Raw genomic sequence first — 25,404 nt, 5'->3', positions numbered from 1 at the left:
GGGATTCTTTTCTGGCTTTGGTTTTCTGTGTTCAGTCAGTTCTTAAGTCCATTCTCTGTATTCCTACTTACACTGCTTGAGCAACTCTTCATTTGCTCTTACTACCAAAGGACCCTGTGCAAACGTCATGTTGGAATTACTAGGTGCAAATTAAGGACTACTTTTTTTTATGGTGTTTAAAGGTGATGCACAAAGGAGATCCAGTTACATAAGTCAGGTAAAGTACTTTTTTTGCGGGGGAGGGTCAGTTGTGGGGCTTGAACTCAGGGACTGGGCACTGTCCCTGAGCCTCTTTGTGCTCAAGACTAGCACTGTACCTATTGAACCACAGCACCACTTCCAGAAGTTTTGGAGTAGTTAATTGGAGATAAGAGACTTTTCTGCCCAGGCTGGCCTTGAACTACAGTCCTCAGATTTCAGTCTCTTTGAGTAGCTAGGATTACAGGCGTGAGCCACTGGTGCCCAGCTAAAGTACATTTCTTTCTGAACAGTATCACCCCTTACCTTGCTCTCCTAGTTTTTTCTTTCCCACCTACAAGTTGCATAGTTCATTTTCAACCTAGTGTCTACCATTGCTACATTTGTTCATACTTTGTCCATTTCTGTTTTTTTTTTTTTTGGGGGGGGGTCCGGTCTGGGCACTATCTCTCAGCTCTTCAGCTCAAGGCTAGCACTCTACCACCTGAGCCACAGTGCCACTTCCGGCTTTTTTTCTTTTTTCTTATGTGGTGCTGAGGAATTGAACCCAGGCATGCAAGGCAAGCGCTCTACCACTGAGCCACCTTCCCAGCCCCACTTTGTCCATTTCTGTGCTGCCCCTTACCCTCCCAAAGACAGATAAACAAGACAAAACAAAAACAGTAACAAAGAAAACAAATCTTATTTCCATTTCCTGAATGAATTTTTTTTTTTTTTTTTTTGTCGGTCGTGGGGCTTGAACTCTGGGCCTGGGCGCTGTCCCTCAGCTCTTCAGCTCAAGGCGAGTGCTCTACCACTTGAGCTACAGCGCCACTTCCTCCTGAATGAATTTTGATAAATATTCTGTGATCAGATGCACATAGACATTGCACTTTTGTGTTCCTTTCCTGAGAATATCCTCTGGTCTCACTGGTGAATCCCTAGAGTACTGTATAATTTATCATGTCCCAGTGTATTTTAGATCTAGATTCTATGTTTGTCTCTGAGCTTGGTTTACCTCATTTAGCATGATTCAGAGCCTGACTTTCCAGGCAGGTGCTCTACCACTTGAGCTGTGCCTCCAGACCCTTTTTGCTTTGGTCATTTTTTAGTTGCTTTAGCCCAGGGCTGGTCTAGGCTCTGATCTTCCTACTTGTGCCTTCCTGTGTCACTAGGGTGAGTAAAATGGAGTCTCATGAATGTTTATGCCCACGCTGGCTCCATCTCTACCTTCAATGTAGCTAAGATTATAGGCTTGAGCTATTGTGCCCAGCTTCAAAATCCCAGGGCCTGTGCATTGTCTCTGATTTTTTTGCTCAAGGTTAGTGTTTATCACTTTGAGCCACAGGGCCACTTTCGGTTTTCTGGTGGTTTACTGGAGATAAGAGTGGCTCAAAGGCAGCCTGAGCAGGAAAGATCATGAGATTCTTATCTCCAATATACCACCAGAAAACTGGAAGTGGCACTGTGGCTCAAGTGGTAGAGTGCTAGCCTTGAGCTAAAGAGTTCAGCATCCAGGCCCAGAGTTCAAGCCCCATGACTAACCCTCCCCCCGCCAAAAAGAATAATGAACATTGCACTATAGAATGTGCCACTGGTCTGTAATGTAAAGAACTAGAAAGGGTAGAAAAGAATGGCCAGAAGGCTTGGCTTAGAATCTTGGCTCTGCCACTTAATGGAAACCCCTTTTAATTTCTCAAATCTTCCATTTTCTGAGACCCTATATCAGGGGGCTGTGAAGATTATATGAGATAAGTCCTTACAAGTTCTCCAGAAATAATTATTGACAGCCACTGGGAGATATGGTTTATGTGATAAAGCACTAGCCATGAGTGAAAAGGCTGGTGAGAGCTCATTCATACTGGAGGTCAAGCTCTAGTGGCAGCACTAAATAAATAAAAATAAATGATAAATAAGGTCAGGTGCCTGTGGCACACACCTATAACCCTAGCTACTTAGGAGGCTGAGATCAGAGATCACAGTTTAAAGCCAGCCTGGGCAGACAAAACCATGAGATTTGATCTCCAGTTAACCGGCAACAGTGGAGGTGTGGCTCATATGGTAATGTCAACAGTGTGAGTAAAAACGGCAAGTGAGAACTCATGGCCCAGTTCCTCTTCTCCCAAGTCTTGCATCTTAACATCTCTCAACTCTGCTACTCATTAGCCCTAAGTTACTAGCTCTGAGTTCAGTTTTCTCAGCTGTAAGAACATAATACTGTAGGGGGATCCATTGTGTCTTTTTTTTTTTTTTTTTGGATCCGGTCGTAGGGCCTGAACTCTGGGCCTAGGCGTTGTACCTCAGCTCTTCAGCTCAAGGCTAGCGCTCTACCACTTGAGCCACAACACCACTTCCAGCTTTTTCCTTTTTGCTTATGTGGTGCTTAGGAATCAAACCCAGGGCCTCATGCATGCAAGGTAAGCGCTCTACCACTGAGCCACCTTCCCAGCCCTCCATTGTGTCTTAATATTCAGTCCCACTTCTAATTGCTGTTTTGCTTCCCCTCTTTCTAGGTATATAAAATAAAGGTGGAGTTGGGTGTTAGTAGCTCATGCCTATAATCCTAGCTTCTCAGGAGGCTGAGACCTGGAAGATCTTGGTTCAAAGCCAGTCTGGGCAGGAAAGGGTTCAAGACTGTTTCTAATTAACCAACAAAATGTCCAACAGGAAATATGGCTCAAATGGTAAACCACCAGCCATATCAAGAAAGTGGGACCAAAGGATAAGGTCCTACGTTCAAGCCCCCCCCCCCCCGTACCAGCACCAAAGAAAAATAAGGGTGAGAGTGGTGCGTTATGCATGCAGGACAGTCACATGCTTGTTAGAAATATATCTTCAATGGGGTTTCCCAAAGATTGGATGCCCACTGGACTTTATCCAACCCTGACAAGGATAGTCCTAGTTTCTGCCCACTGTACCAGGCAGGCCTCTCAGTTCCTGCCATTTCATGACTAAGGTCTGTTTCTAATTGTGAGTCTTACCATTAACATGCCCCACTGCACCTAATAAATTCCTGTTTTGTATAAGTACATTAAAGTCAATGTTTACAAATCCTATTTGATCTAAGCACTACCTTGCAATTTTTTTGGGGGGGGGGTCTGGTTGTGGGGCCTGGTTGTGGGGCCTGGTTGTGGGGCCTGAACTCTGGGCCTGGGAACTGTCCCTCAGCTCTTCAGCTCAAGGCTAGCACTCTACCACTTGAGCCACAGCGCCACTTCCAGTGTTTTCTGCTTATGTGGTGCTGAGGAATTGAACCCAGGGCCTCAGGCATGCAAGGCAAGCACTCTACCACTGAGCCACCTTCCCAGCCCCTTGCAAATGTTTTAAGGACAACACTGACATGAAATGTGCTAAAGCACCTACTGTCTTGGCAGCGGAGTAAGCAGTAAGTGTGACAATTTATAAGCTGGCATTTGAGGACAGATTACAGGGAAGGGGATAGGTGATTGTTAGTGGTTTTGCTCCACTGAGAAGCTTTCCCCCAAGAGACAGAGGGACAACAGAAGGGAGGAAAGTCCAGGCATCTATGATCTGCTCATTTATTCAAAATGTCTTTATTGAAACAGAATGACAGAGCAAGAAAGATGAGGTCTGGGAGGATGTCTTTGAGCACAGGATGGAGCCCAGACCCAATGGTTACAGTGTGGCGCTCTCCCCTTGTCCCCTGACTCTTGCTGAGGAAGTGAACATGAAGGGGCAGGGAGGAGATGGGGGGTGGGGACAGCCTCTGAGCTCACCTCAATGGCTGGCGTGAGGTGCCTCTGAGCCTTCTGGGCAGCCCTGCCTTCCTCATTGTCTTCCCAATCTCCTTGCCAGGGCCCCATGCTAACTTTCTGTCTGGATCAGCCTCCCGCCATGATCCTCAGAGGCCACTCAGAGGGCAGGATTGGGGGTGGCAAGCAGTGGGACATGGTCACAGCGGCTAGGGGGTGGCTGCCGGAGCAGGGAAGGCCGGCGACACAGCTCCCCATCCCGGAGTACCTCAGGCAGGAGCTTGCGCTTGGTCTCTGGCAGAAGCATGATGCTGAGGATGCACAGGAGGGCACAAGCTGCCAGCACCACGTGCTGCAGGAAAGCTCCATGGCCCATGTGGAGGCGCTGGGCTGGGCCACTCAGTCCTCCAAGTGCCCCCAGTGCCATGATCAGGCCCAGGCCACGGCCCCTGCGAGAGAGACTTTCAGTCTTTAACTAGGGGCTCCCCCCAACCACACTTCAGCAGCAGCAATCTCTTTCTTTCCTCAGACGCCTCAAGGCCTGGCCCTGACCCTGACAGTAGCACCCCTGTTCTCACCGGACAGTGGTAGGGATGACTTCAGAAGCAAGGAGGGTGCTGAGGATGGCAGCAGCTTGGGAAGAGAAGAGTCCAAGGACCGAGAAGGTGGTAATGGCAGCCTCGTTCAGATCTGAGGGACCAAGAGGGACAATATGAATGGAGGTGGAGAGACCATGCTTGGCCTAGTCCTTAGGTGTCATCCTCCTGGCTCTTGGAATCTCTGGGGATTTCAGCTAATTGGCTAGGAGAACAGATAGGGCCATACATCCAGGTGAAGGCTCGTGGAATCTCTGGGCAGGGTTAAGCCTGTCTAATACACCTCTGTTGGGTTCCCCACTGTGAGGAAGGGAGAATGCTCACAATCCCACAGGCCCAGCAGGACCAGAGATGCAATGCCAGTAAGGGTCATTGAGAGAAGCAGGATGCCTCGGCGGCCAAATCGGTCCACGGTGACCCCCAGGAAGACACAGGCCAGGGCTGCTGTGCCGCTGGCCAGCAGGGAACACAAGTAGAAGTCTGATGGGCTCCCTCCTCCTCCTACAGGCTGGTAGCAGTGGCGAATAGCATGGGCAATGAAGCTGTGAGAAGGTTGGGGAAGCAAAGAACAGTATGTGAATCCTTATCTGCATCTTTCCACATCCTTAGTTGCCCTCTCCAGGTGAGTTCAGGCCTTCCCCACCCAGCCAGCCTCTATTCCAGCTACTGGCCTGGCCCTCAGCTCACACCCAGGCTCACTTGGTGAAGCCCAGGATAAGCAGATTTTTCCAGATGTTGCGGTAGTTGAGGAGGGATGCAAAAGAGAAGGTGGATGTTGCAGGGAGAGGGCAGGTGTTCTCCAGTTCTGTGTGAAGGAAAAAAAAAAGAGAGAGGGAGGGAGGGGAGGAAAAGAGGGGCTATTAGAATACACAGCTGAGAGCCCAAGATCCTCTCACATGGTAGGGACCCACCAGGGAGGTAACACTGCAGCTACTGCCTCTTACCTTGCAGGGCCTCCTGGGCCTCCTCCCCCAGCATCTGCCCGTGGGGCCGGTTCCGCTCAGCCAAGATCCTCAGCACAGACTGAGCCTCCTCAATCTGCCGCTTCACTATCAGCCATCTTGCAGATTCCAGAAACAGACCCGGCCAGCTGGGGTAGGGTGGTGAGATAGACAGTGAGGGACCCCTTCTTCTCTTTACTTCTTCTCCCATCTCCTCATCAAGAGATGGGAGATTCCCACCACTGCGGGTCTAGGGCAGGCCTGTCACAGGGGCAGTTGGAGAAGGGGAGTGGTCTCTGGGCTAAGGGCAAGGCTAGAGGTAGAGATGGGAAGGTCTGGGCTGTAGGTGAAGGGGAGATACTAACCCATAAAACAAGAAGAGGATGCAGGGAGCAGTGATCATTCGCTGCAGAAACCGCCAGTCCTTAGAGACAAGGGCCAGGCCCAGGAACAGGAAGTGCCCTCCCACCCCTACCAACTCCCCTGCCAGGGCCACCCGAAGCCTCTGGGTTGGATCGCACAGCTCCAGGCCTGGAGATACAGCAGGGACAGAGGAGGCATGAGAGAGAGAAAGATGGAGAGAGAGAGAGAGGGGGAGGGAGGGAGGAGGACAGAGAGCTAGATCAGACCCTGAGCAGAGGTTACAGGCATCACCCCACCCCCATAGACTAACCTCTGGGTGAAGAGGGAGAGATGGTTCACCTCTCTCCTCTCAAACCTTGGAGGCCTGTAGGGTGCTCAACATTCTCAGTTTAAAGGCCCTTTCACATTGGGTCTCTTTTATGACCATATTACCTACTCCTTGTCCAAGGTCAAATGGCTTGTCAGGACTTCATCTGGTAATTAATGAGATCAGTTCTCTCAAGGCTGGTCTTGAATTTAAGATCATCTTAAGCCAAAGTGAAGCTGTGGCTCAAGTGGTTGAGTGCCAGCATTGAATGAAAAGCTAATAGATAGTGTTCTTGCCCTCAGATCGAATCCCAGTACATGTACATGCGTGTGTATGAGCACGTGCGTGTGCACGCACGTGCATATACACGCACTCACGCACACGCACACACACACGCACACACACACACAATCTAAGATCGTTATGCTTCAGCCTCCCCAAAAGAAACCACACCTGGCCAGGATTTCTTTTCCTTGGTGATACTGGGATTTGAAATCAGGGCCTTGTACTTGTTCTTACTAGGCAGGTGCTCTACCACTTGAGCCATGCCCCATTCCTTTGTGCTTTTAGTTGTAAGATCTCTCATTTTTGCTCCTTGGGCCAGCTTCAGATAGATCATCCTATCTATTGACCTCCCAAGTAGCTAGGATCACAGGCATGTACCACCATACCTGGCTTATTGATTTGGAATGAAGTTTTTCTTTTTTCCTTCAACATGCCCTCAAACTGAGATTCTCTCAATTTCTGTCTCCAAGTAGCTGGTATTACAGGCATGAGCCACCTCTTCCAGGAAGGATTTCACTTTTAAAATAAGAATTCTCTGACAGCAGTAAGCCCAGACCATGGCTTTAAGGACATTAGGGGAAGCTTGGTACCAGTAGCTCACACCTGTAATCCTAGCTACTTGGAAAGCTGAGATATTGGAAGGATAGAAGCTTCAGGCTAGCTCAGTAGAAAAATTCTCAAGTCTCCATCTCAGTGGGAAGAAGCTGGACCTGGTGATTCATGCCTGTAGTACTAGTTACTGCATGAAGTCTAAACTAGGTGGATAGATCCAGGAGCTCACTCAGGCAAGAAGTATAATCCTGTAATCAAAAATAACTCGTGCAGGAGTTAATGGAGTGTGGCTCAAGTGGAAGAGCCTGCCCAGCAAAAGACTGAGGCTCTGAGTTCAAACTTCAGTACAGATTCAACTGAAATTTGAGGCTGAAGAAAGGGCTGGAGAGATTCTGGGGGCAGTAGGAATTGCCTGGATATGCAAAAAACAGGTATGAGATACTAGGCAGAAGTCTCTGCCAGGCTGCTACTTACGCATTAAGTAGACCCCTAGGTCAACACCAGCAAGCAGAAAGCCCAGGAGGAATCGGAGGGCCATGACACCGGTGGAGGAGCCTGCTGCAGCCCCGCCCACTCCGCAGGGGCCCACCAGACCCAAGGTCAGCAGTACAATCCCTCGACGACCAAACCTGTAGAAAGGGCTTTTTCTGGTTACTTGAACTCTTTTGTGGGGAGGTGATGGATGCAGCCCAGCTGTCCCCTTCAAAGCTGGGGGAATAAGGATGAGATTTTGGGAGCAAGAACTGGACTGCTAAAAAGGATGGGAAGGAATAGAAACTGGGAAGGTAGCATCTGGCTACTTGACACTGAGGTGTGGCTGTTCTTAAGGGAAGGGGACCAATGGCTCTTGGTGATCGGGCTATTAGTCAGAAATCAGAACATGTGAGATTATCCTCCAAGGATGAGTGGGATGCAGCTTAGGGGATCTCAGGCAATCCTTGGGGATAGAACTATTTATTGGTCACTGGGAATGGAGCCTGTCTTGCTCAGACTATCCAGAGGAAAAGAAGATCATTGATATATGGGGTTGGATGTAGTTCTTGATATGTAGAGGTGAGGCCACTTGTGCATGGGGACAGTAGTGGTCAATGAAGATAGAAGCTTAGGAAACAGATCTTAGGAAAGCAAGTAATTGATTTGGGGGTGATGAGGCCCTTGGAATTGAGACCTAGGTCTATAGTACATAGGGTGGTCAGTGGGACAAGCTATTTGCCAGGAGATGGAGCTAATGATCCATTGGAATGGGACTACTAATCCATGGTGGTGGGATGATTGATCAGAGACTACTAATCTTTGCAGACTGAAGAAATGATATTTGGGAATGGTTATTGATTTGTAGGGTAAGGGGATTAATCTATATGAATGGTTAGTGGAAATGAATCTACTAATCTAGACCATGAGAGATGTGCCTATTGGTGAGTGATGATGGTCACTGACAAATGTTTAGATAGGGTTATTGATCCTTGGGTGATCAAATGATTGGTCTTTGGAGATAGTATTACTGATCAATGGGAGATGAAGACTGGTCAATAGAAAGGGAGCACTGAATCTTGGGAATAAAGCTATTAATACAATGGAATGACGCCATTTTTCATGTGGATGGGCTGTGGTTAACCTGGCTTCTGTTTTTTATCAGACTACATTAATGAATTTTGGGAGTGGCTATTGTTCTGTAGGAATGAAGACAGAGATACACAGAGATGGGCTGCCAACTTGTGTGTTTCCAACCATTGGCCCTCAGCTATATGTGCCTATAGGTTAGTGAAAATGACTACTGATGTTAAGGAACCAGATTACTGAATGTTGAGATGCCTGTGATCCATAGAAGCTGAGGTGTTAAATCCATTTCGATGGGGCTGTAGATTACTGGGGTTGAAAACCGAGGACAGTCAGTGGAGCCGAAACATCTGGTCAGTAGTGATGGTGTGGAGAGGAAAATAGTATTGGGGATGAGAATTTGGATACACAGGTGAGTTATTGCTCTTTGGAGATGAGGGCACTGGACTGGTAGAAATGTGGATTGGGGATTTGAAATCTCTGAGGATCTATGAGGGGTACTGTTGACAGCAATCATCCTTAAGGCTAGAGTCATGGGTATTATGCCTTGGAGATAGTTATTGATCTGTGGGGTCAGGGCTACTTTTCAGAGATAGGGTCATTTGTAAACTTGTATTGGCCAGCTGGAATGTGGCAGTTGGTCTTTAGGAAGGAGACCACTGAGCTGGAGCTGAATGGTGGGCAATTAGCAAGGGGAGATAAATCTGTTAATCCACAATGATGGTAAAGGAGGTGGTTAGGGTTCTAAGGACAAAGAGGAACAGGACTTTTGGTTTGTGGAAAGAGGATTTGGGGTTAGGGGGTGTTGTTGTATGTCTTTGGAGATGAGGCCATGGACCAATGGCTATGAAGGTACTGATCAGTGGGAATAGAGCTAAGAGTCCACCTATGTAAGGTCATTCCTTTGTGTGGAAGCTGAGTGGAAGATGTATTTCTTGATGGGGAGTGAAGTTAACACCAGAAGTCCAGAGGAGACTGCAGAGTCCAGCAAATCGTTCTTGACCTCTTGCAAAGGCAGCCAGATGTGGGGGCTAGTTTCCCTTGCACCCCTCTTTTTTTCCACCAGCCCTGTCCTCACCTGTCTGCGGGGTAACCCAGAAACAGGTAGCCGGCAGCAAAGCCCAAGATGAAGAGGATCTGCTCCAGGATCACCTGCCAGCCCAGGTCACACACCAGATCCCACTGAGGAGGTGAAAATGGTGCAGCAGGCGTGAGGCCCCGCCCTCGCCGCCTCCAATCCCCCAACTACCTCCCCCCTCCCCGCGCGCCCCGCGCCGCGCCGCTCGCCTGGCCTGGCCTGGCCTGGCCGCCTCACCTGGCCGATGGCGTTGGTGGTGAGCACGGGCAGGCCATTGTAATCCCAGTCCTTGAGGCAATGGTTGAAGTCCGGCGGGGCGAATCCGCTACACGAGGGGTCCGTACTGGTGGCGACGCGGCTGGCGGCGCTGGCTGCTAGGGCCGCGCTGGCAACGCTGACGCCGCTGGCATTGGGGGGCTGCTCCCAGCCAGAGGCATTGGGGGGGAAGGCCCCGTAGTGGCAATGCAGCGGGGGCGCCAGCGTGAAGATGGGGTCCGAGGCCATACCCAGAGCCACGAAGAGCACGGGCAGGCAGCAGAGGCCGAGCTGCAGCTGCTGGCCGCCGCCCAGCGCCCCCACCTGGGCTAGCAGCGCCTCGAAGCTCAGGGGGCCCGGGGGCACCGCCAGGGACAGGCTGCTGCCCAGCCCGTCGCCCTCCCCCTCGCGCGGGCGCTGGCGCTCACCCTGCAGCTGCTCGGTGGGCACCGCATCTCCGAGGGTCCCGACCTGCGGAGGGGACGGGGGCGGGGGGGGCGGGGGCAGAAGGGTGGAGAACGCTGCAGAGCGAGGGGAGGGCGCGGAGGGCAGGCGCGGGGGCTAGGGCAAAGGGGGAGGGCAGGGGGCCTGTGGGGGGCCGGGGTGCAGGGAGAGGGTGGCGGAGCCCCCCAGGGCGCGGGCACTTACTCCGTTGGAGCTGGGGGTGATCTCTACCGTGCTGTCGATTTTGTTGCCGCCCCCGCCATTGGGCTCGGGGGTCCCGGTAGCGACCCGGGGAGCCAGCTTGCCGACTGCAGAGGCCTTGGGGGCCTGTGCCAAAAGGATGTGCGGTTCTCAGGCCCAGCTGCGCGCCAGGTGCGGGGACCCGGAGAGCCCAAAGAGACCCCGCTCTGCAGCTTTGCAGCCGCGGGCGCCTCCTCGGTCTCTGCGATCTCTCTGCTGCTTTCCCCTCCCCTTCCTCCAGACTCTCCTCCCCTTCCCACGTCACCAGAACCTTGGGTCCAGACTCTTCGTCAGAGTAGGGGGGGCAGGGAGGCATGGAGCCCAGGGGAAGGAGGGACTGGGGGCTTTGTCGTCTGTTCCTTGGGTCTGCGAGTCATTGCGGTAAAAAGAGAAAAAGATGGTAGGATGATAGGCAGTTCAGACATATTGCCCGATTCCTCCTTTGCTCCCAATTCTCTATCATTCATTCACTCACTCATTCATTAATTTGGCCACCCACCCACCCACCCATCCATCCATCCATCCACCACCCTCAATCCTTCATCAGCAAAATTTATTAAGCACCTATGCTCCTGGACTTGTGTTAGATTGTGGAGATAAGAGGATGGACAAGGCCACCTTGGAGGAAGGGACTTGGGGATAGGCAGATTTATAGACAGGTAATTGCACAGGGCTTATGCATATGGGGAACTGGGGTAGCAACTAAACCTTCTAGCTTTAATGCCCCACTTGGGAACCACCTCTCTGAGTTGTATCATGACAAAACTACTAAAATCTCCATTGTTTCTCATCATTTGGTACTGCTGACCACCTCTTCTACACTCTCTGGGCAGCTAAGTCCCACATTCCTGAAGTTTTCTTTCTTCTGATCCTTTTCACCATTGCAGGCACACCTCCTGACCTTTTCCTCACCATTGCTGTCTGCAACCCTGAGACTTGGTCCTAGGCCCTTCTCTTGCCTCATTCAGGCTTTCTGATCACCAACACACACACACACACACACACACACACACACACGATTCCTCCATACACATCTCCAGCTCTCTCCTGAGCCTGGTATCCTTAAGGCAAGCAGCCTCTTGTTAGACCACATGCCTTGAATGTCTCATAGAGACTTCAGACTTAACTTTGATCAAGACCAAACTTATACTCTTTTCTACTCTAACCTGTTTATTTTCAAATGCATCCTTACCACTTCCAAAGAGTACTGTAGCATCTTAATTCCCAACTGGCGTTCTACATCCTCTGTTTCTACCTCCTCCCCATCTGTTGTTTTGGTGTGGATGGAATGATCTTTTCAAACCAAAGGTCTGATTGTGGGTGTGTTTTCCCCCATCTTTAATGGTAAATACTCTGAACACCTCATATGTGATCTTGCATGCTCTCTACACCCCATTGCACTTCTTTCCTCAAAGTCTACATTCCTGCTACTTGGTCTTCTTCCAGTTCTCTAAGTTTTACAGGGCCTTTGCACAATCTGGCTCCTACGACTGGAAGGCTGTGTGTGCACACACACACCCGGGTCCTGGGGTTTGAGCTTAAGAGCCTGGGCATTGCGCTTGAGCATTTTTTGTTTGTGGCTAGTGCATTTATCACTTGGACCACACAACCCTACTTCCAGCTTTGTTAGTGGTTAATTGGAGATAATAGTCTCACCAACTTTCCTCCCTGGACTGGCTTCGAACTGTGGTCCTCAGATCTCAGCCTCCTGAGTAGGTAGGAATACAGATGTAAGTCACAGACACCTAGCTAGAAGGCTCTAAATCAAGATTTACTGCCAATACTGGGGCCTGTGCACTAATCCCTAGATTTTTTGCACAAGGCTGGCATTCTACTACTTGAGCCACAGATCTACTTCCAGCTTTTTGTTGATTAGTTGAAGATAAGTCTTTTGGATTTTTATGGCCAGGCTAGCCTCTAACCAAGATCCTTAGAACTGAGCCTCCTTAGTAGCTAGAATGACAAGAATGGGTCATAGTGTGCAGCTTAATCAAGTTTTCCTTGTCTATTAGCTATTAGCTTAAAATCTTTGCCCTAGAGAAGACTTCTTAGAACTGCCACTCAAAATTTGATAGACTAGTAGCCTGTATGTCACTTGGGATCTTGTTAGCAATGGAATGATGGCCTCACTGTACTTACCCTTTAACCATAAACTTCAGCTAGATTCCCCAAGGCTGTGTCCATTAAGGTTAGAGATACAAGTCTCTGAAATTGGGCACTTAATAGGTACTTTATTCTCAATTCCTTTTCCAGCAAAGGTTGGAAAGAAACTTCAAATCTCAGTGAGGAAATACTTTATTTTTCTCTATTGAACCATACTTGTTATCTTGTTTCCTTTGTTCAAAAGGTTTCCAAATACAGGAACCTCCCCTCTCCTTTTTTCCCCAAACCCCCTTGAGGTCCTGGGCTTGAACTGGGAGCCTCTTCAAGCCCTCTACCTTCTGGGCAGCCCTCTACCTCTTAAGCCATGTCTGCAGCCCCAAACCCTTCTCTAAAGCATCGGGCAGCCTATCTCCTGTCCCACAATTCATTTTAAGCATCTCTTCCAGAATTACTATGATGCTATCATGGCTAACACACTGTGGGAATTTATCTATATCCATTTGTCTCAAATAATCCTGTGAAGTGCTGGGCAGTTCACATGCATTTTCCTCCTTAGACCTCACAACTCTGCAAGACCAGTATTTTTTTTTCTTTTTTTTTGTCAGCTGTGGCCTTGAACTCAGGACCTTGCCACTGTCCCTGAGCTTTTTTGCTCTATATTAGTGTTCTACCACTTTTCTTTTTGGTTGGTCGTGGGGCTTGAACTCTGGGCTTGAGTGCTGTCCCTGAGCTCTTCAGCTCAAGATGAGAGCTCTAACACTTGGGCCACAGCGCCACTTCTGGTCTTCTAGTGGCTTACCGGAGATGTCTCACAGACTTTCCTGCTTAGGCTGGCTTTGATCCTCAGATCTCAGCCTCCTGAGTAGCTAGGATTCCAGGGGTGAGCCACGGGCGCCTGGCAGTGCTCTACCACTTTGAGCCACAGTTCAACTTTTTGTTTTGCTGGTTAATTGGAGCAAACAGTCTTACAGACTTTCCTGCCTGGGCTAGCTTTCAGCCATGATCTCAGATCTCAGCCTTCTGAGTAGCTAGGACTACAGGTGTTAGCCTTCAGCACCTGACTGGTTATCTTTACACTAAAGCTAAAACCAAGTCTCAGAGAGAGTGGCATGATTTATCCAGAGTCCAGGGTAGATTTGAGACTTGAGCTGAAACCACTGACTCCAGTTCCAGGCTAATCTCTGAAAATACTGTCTAGCAGGAAGAAGGCTTCAACATATTATGGATGAATTTTGTTGGCTCTAAAACCTGAAAAATTTTCCCTTGATAATGAAAAGAGCCCAAATGGAGGAACTAAAAGCAAGGAGATGCCAAGATACTAAGATTGTGATTAAAATTGATGTTTCCTGACCTAATCACCATGCCAGGTTCTTGGGAAACAGATTTGAAGCAATGGGTCTGTGGCTCAGACATCTTCCCTTATAGTGATCGATGGCTCACATAAGCCATGGGCTGTTTCACTGAGTCCCAAGGACCAGGGACTACTAACATACTGCATTCCTTTGCTGCCTTAGCTCAAGATGGGTTTGTCTAAAAGGATGATCAGGAAGAAGCCTGGGAAGCAAGCGTAAGGAACTAGATTCTCTTGGCATCCATGTGGTCTGATTTGGCCTGTGGTACAAACTGAGGTGACCTTTCAAGACCACTCTCTAATGACAGCTGTGACAATGTATTCTTGGAGAAAAGCCCCTCGGTAAGCAATTTGTGGGGGGAAAATAGTCCCAGACCCTTCTTGGTTCTTATTACGTAAGTCAACATGGGAGTTAGCTCCCTGCTTTCCTGGCTTATGTCCCCCTTCACTGGTGGCTCCTTTCACATACATCATTTCTTCTCATCACCCAGTTGATCGCGTCACTAGCAGCTGTCTTCTCTGGCAGGATTTTAAAATGCACTTAACCATAACTGACTCACTGATGTCCACTTCACACTCACTTTTCACCATGAACCTTTTGAGTTCCACACTTCTCTGGAGTGAAAACCAGTCCAGGGGATGGTTAAAGGAATAAAATATCCCTTCACAATGTGTGGTACAGGGCAAGGGGCACCACAGGGAGGGGTGCTGGCCAGATAGACCCCCAAGAAGCAGAGTCAGGGAGCCAGACCATAGGGTTTATTGAGTGCACATCTCTGCCTGAGGCTCAGCTCTCCTTTCATCTGAAGGTAGGAGCCCCCTGGTACCTCCCACACCTTCACATTCTGGGCAGAAGTCAATGGCTTGACCTCACCCTCAGCATATTAGTGAGGCACTCATGCTTTGGAATCCAGAAACAGGACAGGAGACAGGTTCTGTGTTGCCCCAAGTTTTCTGCCACCTGATTCTCCGTGTACCAAACATTCGGAGGGAGGCAGCAGTGCAGCTACCTCCAACCCAGGCTGAAGAACAGTCCAGTTTCTCCCTGCCCCAGAGGGCCTGGTGCCTGCCCCTGACAAAGCAGGGATTATTAAATATAAATAATTTATATAAAATGGCTCATACAAAAAGCGATGGGTTTGGGGGAAGAGATGCCTCTGTGAGAGGCTGAGATGAGCAGAAGAGGGTGAGAAAAACAGTCTTTCAGACATCCAAAACCTGGAGGGAGGAAGGACTCTGGCAGGAAGAGGGGGGCAGAGTTGTGCCATCACACCGTCAGGAGGCCAGGCTGGTGAGCAGTGTGGTGAATCTCAGAGCCTGACCTGCCAGTTCTGTCACACACCGGGCCAGCTCCTGCATTGCAGGACTGGATGGGTAGCCCAGGGCAGCCCCCTTGACAGCCAGCACGGTGGTCCGCAAAGCTTGGCCCAGTGCTGTACCTGCAGCCCCAACCTGTGTTTGAATTGGGGTGGAGGCTACTAACCGGCCTAGGGTGTCCCCAACGAATACCAGGCGGTGAGCAGCCACTACCACCTGCTTGCTGTAGGGCACAAAGAGGCATGGGGGCTGGTTGGCTTGAGTGCTGGACAGCAGGGCTGCCACAGCCACCTGTAGCGCTGAATAGTGGCTCTGGCACTGCCCTGCATAGAAATGCAGGAGCTGTAGGTCTCCGGGGGACAGAGGCACCAGCTCCCCTGAGGACACGGTCTCCTGTGGAGAAAGAGCAGGGTGGGTGAGAAGTGGCTCATCAGTGCCATCCTGCCAATGCCTTTCTTCTTCCCTCCCACTCAGTTCCTACTTCTGCCATTCAGAAAATTTAGATTCTTAGTTAAATATCCAGACTTAACGCCAGACAGACCTAGATCCAATAACCTCAAACTTGACTGCAGACAAGTTTGTGAACTTCTTTGGTTCCTTATCTAAAAGGCAAAAAACACACAGTCTAAGCCAGGTGCCAGTAGCTCATAGATTCACACAGGAGATCTGAGGACTGTGGTTCAAAACCAGCTTGGGCAGGAAAGTCCATGAGACTCTTATCCCTAATTAGCCACCAAAAAGCCAGTGAAAAGTCAGGTAGTAGAGTGTTAGCCTTGAGTGAAAAACAGAAGCGCATCCAGGCCCTGAGTTAAAGCCCTAACTCTTGACACATACACACAAAACAAAAAAAAAACCCTAGCACTGGAGGCGTGACTCAGTGGTACAGCTCTTGTCTAGCATATGAGGCCCAGGGTTTGATCCCCAGCTCCACAAAAACAAAAAGGCAACAAAATTCCCCAAACAAGACAACCCCCACACCCGGCAATGAACAACAGCAACAAAACCAAAGAAGCTTAGTACTACACTGTCCAATATAAACAATGTAAACCACAAACAGAATTTTAAAATATTTTAGTAGCCACATTGAAAAGTTCAAAAAAAAAAGCTTGGCAATATATTCTTATCTAACTTCAAATATGAAAATGCTATAGCTTTCATATGTAATCAGCATGGAAATTTGTTTCACACAAAGCATACAAAATCTGGTATGTTTTATATTTACAGCACATTTCCATTCAGACTGGCTATCTCAAGTGCTCATGAGCCACCTGTCTCCTAGGACTGGGAGACATGTATCTGAGGCTGCAGCAAACATTTGATGGACATAATCTATGGAATGGGCTTGAGTGCATCTGAGCATCATTGATTATTATGTTTGTGCAGTGTGCCTAGACAGGGTCTGGCACTTGGTAAATACCTGACAGATGGTAGCTATTTTTTAATTTGTATTCTGGACTGGGAGGAAGGAACTACCTCACTTTGCTAAAGCCCAGAAAGATTAAATGATTGCTGTGGAGCTAGTTTCTTCTTGGTAGAGCTGGGATTAGGAACCAGGTCTCTTAGGAACCCAGGAATTCACAGCTGCAAGGAGTCACAAGACCCAGGTCTGACCCACAGCCCAGTAATTCCTTCTGCACCCCACTACCTTGCTGATTCCTCGCCAACACATTCTTTCCCCTCCGAGTTCCTAATATCTTCTTCCTCCATGCCCCAGCATCTTCCGTCCAATCCTAACTCCTCTCTCCTGTCACATGACTATTGCCTTGGATGTTTTCTGTTTGCTTGTTTTTGGTGCCATTATTGTGGCTTGAATTCATGAGTGCTTAGGCACAGTCCCTTAATTTCTTTGCTCAAGGCCCCTGCTCTACCACTTGAGCCACACTTCCATTTCCAGCTTTGTACTGGTTAACTGGAGATAGTCTCACAGACTTTCCTACCTGGACTGGCTTCAACCTGCAATCCTCAGATCTCAGCCTCCAGAGTAGCTAGGATTACAGCTGCGAGCCACCAGCACCCAGCTCCTTGAATGGTTTAATTAAAAACTCTGCTGCCCCAGGTCAAATCCCACCTTTCCTAATCTTTTCTACCACACCCTACACCAAGGTTTTACCTGCTTCTCTAGCAGCTCCCTGTCCGGAAGTTCAGAGTCTCCAGGTAAGGCTTTATCCACAGGCTTAGGTCCTTGAGTTTTATCCATGCCCTGCAAAGGGGATTGGGCCTTAAGTGTAGTGATGAAGACACAGGGTAGGAGGCTTCCATGCCTTTCTGCCCCTCCCCAGTCTCCTTCCTTCTGAATACACCTGCGGTTAAAGGTGACCATCTTTGGTCTGCAGTGCCAGAGCTCTGGTAGCCCTGGCTGGGTTTTGGGCTGAGTGTGGATCTGCTTTGGAATGATGTGGATAAGCACTGGGGTTCCAGGGGAGAGGGGAAGAGGGAGCAGAAGGCTCTGTATCTGTGCCCCCAGCCTCCTGCTTCTCTCCTGGGGTTCTCTTGGGGACAGTATGAAGGGTCTACAGGGAGGAGCTGGCTCAGTTTACCTTCAGGTGGACGTAGTCATACTCCTCAGCCATCGGGATGCCTTCATACTCATTGTGAGGTCCTGCTGGATTATCCTCCAGCTCCCTGCCCTCTGGATCCCCCTCAGCCTTGGAGCCCCCATACACAGGCAGGCGGGGTGGGGGTGGAGGCAGAGGCCTGTCCTGGATACTGCCTTTGCGGCCTGGGGCAGGTGAGGGAGCTGGAGAAGGACTGGGAGGCTCAGGGACAGGCAGGGCAGGCAAAGGGCGACGGGACAGACTCTCTGCAGAGGGCAGCCGGGGCCTGTGTGATGGTGGGGGGCTTCTGGCCAGAAGCTGGGCCAGAGTGTCCAAGTCATTAGTGGCCGAGGCTCCTGGGGGCTCTGGAGAAGGGGGCGCTTCTGGCCCCAGCAGGGGCACATCATAGATGCCCTCTTCAGTGTCCCCACTTTCCCCATTTGCTAACAGTTCTTCGGGTGCTTCATATAGGTTGAGGAGAGCTGAGGCTCGTTTCAGGTTAGAAGGGGCAGCATAGAAAGGAGGCCCTGGCTCCCGGCCTCCTTCCCACTCCAGGTCTGCCTCGAGCTCTGTAGGTGACTTTGGGGCCAGAGGCACATCATAGGGAGCTTCATTCTCTCCAGAGGGTTGTGGGACAGTCCCAGCCAGAGGGCGGGAAAAAGAGGCTGGGGAGTCATAGGGGCTGCTAGAGGGAAGGTGGAGGGCAGTAGAAGGCACATCATAGACCTGGAAGGAGGAATGGGTGAGTTAGCCTTCAGCTCCATGTGCACCTTCCCTGAGGCTGTCTGTCCCTCACCCAACACACCCAGACCTCTAGCCCTCACCTCCAAGACTTCTCCAGGGGCAGCCAGCTGGGTCCCATTGCCTCTGGGAACCTTGTAGATGGGGTCAGGGGAGGGTGGGCAGGGTCCAGCTGAAGCAGGACAGGGCCGAGCTGGGGGTGGTACCACATATACCTGGGGGATTAAGACAGGTGGGTGTGCCAGGAGGAGTGTATGGGTCAGTGAACCACAAGTGTGACTTGAAGGAACTCAGCTCCCCCTACCCCCCTTCCCATGCTGCTAGGAACATAGAGCTCAGAAAGCAGTGGGATAGCCAGGCACCAATGGCTCATGCCTATAATCCTAGCTACTCAGGAGGCTGAGATCTTTAGGATCATTGTTCAAAGGTAGCCCCAGCAGGAAAGTCCATGAGACTCTTCTCTCCAATGAAGCACCAAAAAAAGCAGCATGTGGAATTGTGGCTCAAGTGGCGGGGAGAGCTAACCCTGAAAAAAAACAGCTCAGGGACAGTTCCCAAGCCCAAAGTTCAGGCCCCAGGACCAGCCAAAAACAGCAACAACAAAAACAAAGCGGTGGCAGATAGACTTCACAAAGCAAAGTCAGTGAAGCAGTGTGGAATTGGGATCTCCCTGCCCTCCTAGCAGCTTTCCCCAGAGGAAAGGCACAGGCTTTCCTGGCCTACGGATGGGGAGGTCCAGTTCTTACCTCCTGTTCCTCATCATTGCGCTCTGGGGCTGCACATGGTGAGCCAGGCTGGGCAGGAGGTACCAAGGAGAGGCTGGACTTGGGTGCTGGGCCAGCCGGCAAGAGCTTCACTCTGTTGGCGGGCACAATACCCTGCTGTCCATGCAGGGAGCAGAGACACCAGCCATCTAGTCCGTCAGCGCCTTCCCTCTGCAGTACCCGTAGAACATCCCCTCGGCGGAAGGACAGCTCTTGGGGAGATTCAGCTGTGTTGTCATACAGAGCCCGGGCTAGCTGGGCCTGGTGGGTAAGGTGGTACATGTCAAATCATGTGGAGACTCTTTACAGCTTCCTTATTCCATTCAAGTTAAAAAAAAAATTCTCTCCTGGCTCAGCTCCTCCAGTCATAGCCCTGCCTTATTTCTAGCTTCGTGACTGTTCTGTCCTCTTCCTTTACATTCTCTGAGCTAGCTCTTCCTTGCCTTAGGGCCTCTGCACTTGTTTTCACTACCTCTAGTGCTCTTTGTCTGCTTCCATCTGACTGACCCTTGTATATCCTTCAGTTCTGCTAAAATGTCTCCTCAAAGAAGTCTTTTCTTCTCTCTCCCCTACTGAATTTCTGCGACTGTCTCTATTACTTTTCTCCTATATGATAGGAACAGCTATATTCTTATTATCCTTGCAATAGGGTCCTTCCAGAAGTGGTCCTTCTTTTTTTTTTTTTTTTGTCGGTCGTGGGGCTTGAACTCTGGGCCTGGGCGCTGTCCCTCAGCTCTTCAGCTCAAGGCGAGCGCTCTACCACTTGAGCTACAGTGCCACTTCCGGTCCTTCTCTCAATACATTTGTTGATTGAATTTTTTCCCCAAAGTACACAAAGAAATCCTGCTAAGTTCTTGCATAGTCTCCTTTACCTTCTGCTCCTGTCATTGCCCTTACAGACAAAAGGTTAGAGTAAGCCTGGGAAAAACTGTCTAGACAGAGTGCCTGGGCATAAGAAAAACACACAAACAAAACCAAAGTCATTGTTTTGTTCTCAGCTCCAGCAAATAAGCTTCTACCAGAAAAGGCTGAGGTTGCCATGGAGAAGAGAAATATATTGGCTCTGTGTGTATGTGTGTAGTGTGTGAAGGGAGGGGAGCTAGCAGACCAATCAAGAATGAACATTTACTGGTCTGTTTCTAGTCCTGTCTGGTGGGGGCACCTAAGCTTTTTCCCTTGAGGGCTGTATGCTCAGGTAATAGGTCACCGACAGTCAGTGCAAATGATGTATCCAGACACTGTGCAAGACTTTACATTAATCATCCAATTCTCACAACAACCTTATAAGAAAGGAAATATCATTATCTACATTTGGGAAAGAAAACTGAGACAGAGAGTTTAGTGTTTTGCTCAGTGACACACAGCTGGTATGCTGATGGGGCATGATTTGAATCTAGTATTTGATTTCAGAGCCTACCCTCTCTCAATCATTCCCTCTATTGCCTTTCAACAATTGCAAACATGTAGATCTTCCTTTCTCTCTTTTTGTGCCTGTACTGGGACTTGAACTCAGGGCCTAGGCACTGCCCCTTAGCTTTTTCATTCAAGGCTGGTGCTCTACCACTTGAACCATAGTTCTACTTCTGTCTCATGGAGCTGGGTGTTGGTGGCTCATGCTTGTAATCCTAGCTATTCAGGAGACTGAGATCTGAGGATGATGGCTTGAAGCCACCCCGGGTAAGAAAGTCTGTGAGATGCCGGATGCCAGTGGCTTAAAACCTGTAGTCCTAGCTACTCAGGAGGCTGAGATCTGAGAATCATGGTTCAAAGCCAGTCAGGCAGGAAAGTCCATGAGACTCTTACCTCTAATTAACTATCAGAAAACCAGAAGTGGAGCTGTGGCTCAAAATGGTAGAGTGCTAACCTTGAGCGAAAGAGTTCAGGGACAATGCCCAGGCCAAGTCCAAGCCCCATGACTGACCAAAAAAAAAGGGGGTGAGGAGAAGGGGGGACTCTCATAGACTTTGCTACCCAGGCTGGCTTTGAACTATGATTCTCAGATCACAGCCTCCTAGCTACTGCTAGGATCACAGGTGTAAGGCACTGGCAATCGGCTGTTGCTTGTCTTCTGTAAATTGTGGTGAAGTCAAGAGGGTCTATGACTCAGAGATGAGTACAATGCATATTAGAATTTCCTAGATCCAATTTCCCTTTGCTATAACTCTTCTTTGTGATCTTGTCTCATGAAATCTTTAGGTAGAATCAAGCTTAAGCCACTCAGTATGGCAAAGCCAGTTGTGACTGTAAAGGGACTGTGCCTCCTGGTAGGATTCTAAGCAATGGTAGCATACACTGCTTTGGAACAGCTTCTCAGGTACTACTGGCCAGGTAACCAAATGGACTAATTAAAAAAAAAAAATCTCAAGCTAACCACCTCAACAGGGTGCCACAAGATGGTGGGGAAAAGGGTGCAATGCTCCATCAGCAAGAATGTTGGCAATGTTTTCTACTGGTGGATGAGTGATTTTTGTTTGTATGGGGGGAATACTAGAGATTGCTAGACTGGCAGTCTACCACAAAACCATGCTTCTCCAGCCATTTCCCCCCCCCCATCCACCCCCGGTTTTAGAGATAGTGCTTCTGAACTTTTCTGCCTAGCTTGGCCTCAGACCTCAGTTTTTTTACTCTCAACATTCTGAGTTGGTTGGGCGATTTTTTTTTTTTTAAACAACTCTTGCCCTTCTTTGATTCCAAATTAGCTTTCTTCCTTTCTCTCTCTCTTTTCTTGTAATGCTAGGGATTGAAGCTAGGGCTTTGTACATGATGAACCAACATCCCCAGCCCTCTTCAAACTATTCCAGTTATACTGTGATTTCTAAGGAATACTGTCCTACACAGAGAAAACATGCTAATCATGTTTTCTCGGTCCTAGATGGATCCATGCTTTCCCTTCTAATTGTATATAAGCCAGTGCATATAATTGTATATAAACCAGAAGCAAAGTTCTAGTCTCATCTTTGTCCCTTTCTCACTGGGTGCCTTTGGGCAGGTTTTTGGCTTTTCTGTGCCTCAGTGTCCCCTTCTGTAGAATGGTATATCTGTAACCAAATATCCATTTTTGGACAAGAATGGTGTTCTCACAAAGTTGAGATGATGCATCTAGAAATCATGACAAAGTTTAGTATAAGCTAGGTAAAATCAGAGTTCAATATATTAGCATTATTAGGATTCTATGAGTTTGATTATCATAACTATCCTTCAAAAAAAGAAAAGAAAAATCTACCTCCCAGTACTACAAAGTTGATAGAGGTTGCCATCTTCTTGAGCCAGTAGCTCCATGTCAGAGTATCCTCAGAGATATTCTACCCTTACAGCATCCCTGCCTCCCTTTCCTGGTCTGAACTTAAGGACCTAAAATGTTTGGTTTGAAAAAGAGCCAAGATCAGATCTCTCCTCAAGGGGTAATAGAAAGCTGTTGGGTGGGGTGGCTGCTGGCTTCTCTTTTCATTCACTATTCTCTTCCAGAGTTCCCATTCAGAAAGGGTCGGAAAACAGGTGGTAGCCTGGCTTTCCCTGAGAATTCCAGGCAGGGGGTAGGGAGGTATAAAAAGCCAGAGTTGTAATCTGAATACAGACTACGTGAGTGCCAGACCGAAAGCAGAGGTGGGGCCAGGGAGTGCTCCTCCCTGAATCGAGTTTGAATGCTGCCCAATGGAGCCAAACCACTGGGACTTGCAGTGGCAGCAACCCCAGTCAGGGCAGCTGATAGAAAGATTGATGATGGGTGTGGCCACTCCAGCTCCGTTCCCTCCGAGAGACCGAGGTGCCTGGTTAGGGAACGACTGGCTTATGGGGGTGGCTGCGGGCCCACTGCGCTTTCTGGGAGGCCTCCTCCCACTCTTCCATCGTGCCAGCTGTCTCCTCCCTTTGTCCCCAGTCCCCAGAAAGTGGCCTGAGGCGGGCTGACATCACCTTCCCTCCTCTGTATTATTTTCTCTGCCTGATCATCCTTTTTTGGCTCTATTTGCCCCCCCCCCCTTTTCGCCATTCTACCTCTACAGATGGACCTCCTCGAGTCCATTTTCCTTGAGTCCTTGATCTGTTAGTCCTTTTTATTCATCTCCCAATCACAAGCCCGTGCAGCCATCAGTGGCCATCTGTTCCCGCCCAGACAAGAGCAGATAGGACGGGGGCTACACTTTCCCCCTCCCCTCCATCAATCCACAGCCTCTAGAAAGAAAGAGTGGAGAGGAGGAGAGGGACCCAAATCTGGAGGAGCAGGGGCTGAGGACTGAGAGAAAGAAACCAAAGTGAGAGTGAGGACACAGCCTCTTCCAGAAGAATAAGATCAGGAAGGAGACAAAGAGGGTGGAAAAGAAAAAAAGGACAGGAGCACAGGGGAGGCAGGCAGGGGGTCTGCCTGGTAGCCTCCACTCTCTGGTGGACTCACCGACGTGGCAATGGCCATGGCCTTGGCCTCCACTGCTGCCTGCTTCAGGTCAGGCTGGGTTTTGTTGACTTCAGTGGTGGCTGCTCCGCACCATGATTCGCGGCCTCGACCCACGGAGGCTGCCCCCGATTGTGGCGCTTGAAGCGGTGGCCTCCACCAAGGTTGGAGGAGAAAGAACACCCACAAAACTTCCCAAATGGGAGGCAGCTCGGCCAGGCAGGAGGAGGAACGGGGCGGTCCGGGGCGTTGCTTCGGGACCTCATCCAAGGGGCGCGCTCTGTAGTGTCCCTACGGCCTCCCCGGGGGCCGCCAAGTGGCCCGGGCCCCGAGCGCTGCGTGCTCTAGGCCACAAAGGCCTCGTGGGCTCTCGTGGGCTGTAAGCTCCCTTCCGAGGCCGGCCTGGGCGAGGAGGCCGGAGCTCGAGCGGGCGCTCGACGCCCCCGGGCCGCCCAGGTCAGCCCCGAGGGCTGGGAGAAGCCCCGCCGGGGCGGTCGGGCCGGACGAGCGAGTTTAGGGGCCAACCTTCCCCACCCGGGAGCCTCTTCTGGGGATCGGAGCTCGCCAGGCGCCGCGGCGGGACGTGCGGGGAGGGAGCGAGGACGAGAACAGCGCCGTGTGTCCTTCAAACTCGCCCGAGTTGGCGCCAAAGGTTTCCGAGAGCGTGGCCGTGGGGCTGCGAGCGGACCCCGCACGGCAGGGCGGAGGCGGGTTCCCACCCGCACGCTCGCGCTCTGCACGTCCAGGGACGGGGTGCAGGGGGGGGCGCACAGCTCGCCAGGGTGGCCCGGCCCGGGCACTCGAAGCGGCGGCACCCTAGCAGAAACGGGGCTGTCCAGCTCCCTTCCACCCCCCCCCCCGGTTCTCCCAGCGCAAACCCACGCGTTACCGCCCCCACCCTCGGCGCCCCGCAGCCGGCGCGGGCCTCGCTCACACGCACCCTCGGCAGGGCCCCTCCGCGCGCCCCAAAGCCGGGGGTCGCTCCAAGATGTCTTTTGACCCAAGGGAAAGGCCAAAAAGAGAGAAAGAAAAACAAAACAAAACTAGTAAAGAGAAAAGGAAGGAGCAGGGGGCTGGGATCCCGCGGGGGCCCGCCTGGGGCTGGGGGTACTGACAGGGCTGGGGAGGGTGGGGAAGGGTCCGGGCGCCCGGGGCGGGCGGCACGCGGCTGCACTTCCCGGGAGGGGAGAGTTCTTTCTCCTCCCCTCCGGCCCTCTGCTCTCCCGCTCGGGGCTCAATCCAGGGGATTAAGAGAAAGGAGGGAGGGAGGGAAAGGGAGGGGAAGGGAAGTGGTGGCGGAGAATGGGGGACGGTACTTCCAAAGGCGGTGTTGAGTTTCAGCTCCGGACCCCCGGGCCCAGCCGCCCAGCGCCTCTTCCTCCAGACTTCGCTTCAGACCTCCGGGTGATCGAGTCGGCCGGGTCCCCAACTAGCCTCCGTCTCCCGCCACGCCCCCGCCGTCCCCGGCCAGTCCCGCGCCTCTCTCTGCCTCCCTTTCATTAGCCTCACATCTGTCTTTCCGTGGGAGGGATCGCGCTCCTTCCGCCTTGCTGGGGTCCTTGGGGGAGCCTCTCCTGCTCCCGGATGCTGCCTCTGTAGGGGTGGTAGCCTTGCCGGGACAGACCACTCTTTGGGGTGCAGGCTTGGAATCTGGCGATGGCAAGACAACACTCAGAAGCCTGAGCGTCTGGCTCCAGAT

At 50.7% G+C, this 25,404-nt stretch overlaps 2 protein-coding genes across 4 annotated transcripts; both read right to left on the bottom strand.

The window, feature by feature from the left end:
* Positions 1 to 3,712: 3,712 nt before the first annotated feature.
* Positions 3,713 to 10,700, bottom strand: Slc22a17 (solute carrier family 22, member 17). The gene is made up of 10 exons (XM_013025308.1): positions 10,473 to 10,700; positions 9,807 to 10,295; positions 9,570 to 9,673; positions 7,409 to 7,563; positions 5,793 to 5,958; positions 5,431 to 5,576; positions 5,186 to 5,291; positions 4,811 to 5,028; positions 4,469 to 4,580; positions 3,713 to 4,339 (listed from the first exon to the last, which is right to left on the bottom strand). The coding sequence occupies exons 2-10, from the start codon at positions 10,071 to 10,073 to the stop codon at positions 4,051 to 4,053; spliced, it is 1,563 nt and encodes a 520-aa protein (XP_012880762.1). The 5' UTR covers positions 10,074 to 10,295; positions 10,473 to 10,700; the 3' UTR covers positions 3,713 to 4,050.
* A 4,041-nt stretch (positions 10,701 to 14,741) lies between these two features.
* Efs (embryonal Fyn-associated substrate) lies at positions 14,742 to 23,860 on the bottom strand. Of its 3 annotated transcripts, none has more exons than XM_013025358.1 (6): positions 23,709 to 23,860; positions 19,301 to 19,579; positions 18,638 to 18,769; positions 17,817 to 18,539; positions 17,390 to 17,479; positions 14,742 to 15,672 (listed from the first exon to the last, which is right to left on the bottom strand). In XM_013025358.1, the coding sequence occupies exons 1-6, from the start codon at positions 23,724 to 23,726 to the stop codon at positions 15,238 to 15,240; spliced, it is 1,677 nt and encodes a 558-aa protein (XP_012880812.1). In that variant the 5' UTR covers positions 23,727 to 23,860; the 3' UTR covers positions 14,742 to 15,237. The 3 variants fall into 3 exon arrangements, with proteins under 3 accessions (XP_012880812.1, XP_012880814.1, XP_012880813.1); XM_013025360.1 differs by lacking the exon at positions 19,301 to 19,579 and having other exon boundaries at positions 17,817 to 18,197; positions 18,426 to 18,539; positions 23,709 to 23,726; XM_013025359.1 differs by lacking the exon at positions 19,301 to 19,579 and having other exon boundaries at positions 23,709 to 23,726.
* Between the last annotated feature and the right edge of the window lie 1,544 nt (positions 23,861 to 25,404).

This window comes from Dipodomys ordii, unplaced genomic scaffold, assembly GCF_000151885.1.
Source record: "Dipodomys ordii isolate 6190 unplaced genomic scaffold, Dord_2.0 Scaffold84, whole genome shotgun sequence".
In the NCBI taxonomy this organism is placed as follows: Eukaryota; Metazoa; Chordata; class Mammalia; order Rodentia; family Heteromyidae; genus Dipodomys; species Dipodomys ordii.
The sequence above is the reverse complement of the archived record's forward strand: the minus strand, read 5'-3'. Positions and strand labels throughout refer to the sequence as shown.